The sequence below is a fragment of the Lolium rigidum genome, chromosome 5 (assembly GCF_022539505.1).
Source record: "Lolium rigidum isolate FL_2022 chromosome 5, APGP_CSIRO_Lrig_0.1, whole genome shotgun sequence".
Classification (NCBI taxonomy): domain Eukaryota; kingdom Viridiplantae; phylum Streptophyta; class Magnoliopsida; order Poales; family Poaceae; genus Lolium; species Lolium rigidum.
The window spans coordinates 239,964,320-239,965,828 of record NC_061512.1 but is presented as its reverse complement, the minus strand read 5'-3'; the positions used below and the strand labels follow the sequence as shown (position 1 = coordinate 239,965,828).

The 1,509-nt window shown below is 46.1% G+C and overlaps 1 protein-coding gene across 1 annotated transcript; it reads right to left on the bottom strand.

Annotated features, from left to right (window-relative positions):
* Positions 1-450: 450 nt before the first annotated feature.
* On the bottom strand, positions 451-1,288 carry LOC124654924. Its single transcript, XM_047193899.1, has one exon. The coding sequence runs from the start codon at positions 1,170-1,172 to the stop codon at positions 618-620; it is 555 nt and encodes a 184-aa protein (XP_047049855.1). The 5' UTR covers positions 1,173-1,288; the 3' UTR covers positions 451-617.
* Between the last annotated feature and the right edge of the window lie 221 nt (positions 1,289-1,509).

Sequence of the window (1,509 nt, the reverse complement as noted above, 5' to 3'; positions counted from 1 at the left end):
CAACGTAGACGTACTTCCCTTGGGAAGGAACTACGGTAAACATATCGCGTCTCGTCTTCGTTTGCTCCCCGGTTGTACCACTACCTTTTTCGCACGCTATTTTACTTTTTGTTTTTATATTCTTATTTGCATCGCATCATAGAATCATCGCTTATTTCAAGTTACACCATTACTTTCCTAGTTCCAGTGTTCCACTATTAAATTTAAAAAACCGAAAAACTTGTAGCGTCTATTCAACGCCTTCTTGACGCACACGTTACCCTTTCATAGTGACTACATCTTTACCTTGTGTCCCATAAGAAAACTGTTGGTAAAGTCAAAAAACACCGAGTGTATTATGTTTATGCCGAGTGTTTGTATGTTACACAGTCGGAGGGCAGTATGCAAAAAAAAAAAAAAAAAACTGATACCAATAGTGGATATGGATCTTAAATCAGCAGGTCTTAGATCTTGACAAAACTGTTCAAATAAAGGACTAAAAGGATCATTTGTGCTCGATATCAATTCACACTCGCATTGATTTCTCCAAAAATTTCTAATCTGTCGGTGCCTAAAAAAAACGACAACACCTAGGCCGTTGCAAGGATGGGATACATGCATGCGGAAAACTAGACCCACTAAAAGGTCTTGCTCAACTGCTCCCGGAACCTCCTGATGAACATATCGGCAGCCTGGTCAATCTCCTCCTCCATGTTGAACTCTAACCCGTCTACCTCTCGGTTGATCCTGATTACATCCATGACCGATGGCTCGTCCTCATCATGGCAAGCATCGAGTAGCACATCACCATCGTCTTCGTCGTCGCACTCGTCTGTATAGCAATTTTCATCGTCCCTGAATATGGGATGCAGTGTCCAGTCAGGGCAACCAGCATGACCACTTTCCTGGTCGAACAGAGCCAATTGATGTGAGAGATCGGCGGCCATGTCCACACCATGGACGACGGGCTGTCTATTCTCGACCTTGCACATCACGAGAGCCCCCGGGCCGTCCACTCTTTGCCGGTCGGCTACAACGAGAGCGTGGATCTTGTGAGAGATGACGGCAACCGCGGCCATCCTACGGCTCTGGAGCGAGGCGAGCAGGAGGAGCCTGGCCGCGAGCATGGCGGTCTTGCTCTTGCACATCGCCGCAGCCTTCTTTATGAGCATGGGGGCCTTGGCGATCTTCATCTTTGCTTCAGAGAGGTGGCACACCAGCTGCCTATGTATGGCAACAACTAAGGAGCTGTGATGCCTCAAGCTTAAAAAGGGTAGGTCACTGGAGATGAGAGAAACTGGTTTTGGTTTCTGGGGAATGGAACTTGTCTTAGCCTCCAATGTTGTATTTATAGTCAGAAGTTAAGCGTGCAATTGACAGTGAAGTATATTTTCTCATGTCATGTCGTGATCAAGCTTTTAATAGCCTAATAAAGCATGCGAAAGAAGTGTTGGAGAAAAAAAAAATAGGCATGTGGAGTTAGCACTGCCTCAGGGAGGCGATTGGCTCTTTGAGGTCCCAAATTGCCAC

What these genes read in the sequence shown, in the direction of transcription:
- LOC124654924 (XM_047193899.1), bottom strand. Translation starts at nt 1,172, where the DNA reads ATGAAGATCGCCAAGGCCCCCATGCTCATAAAGAAGGCTGCGGCGATG.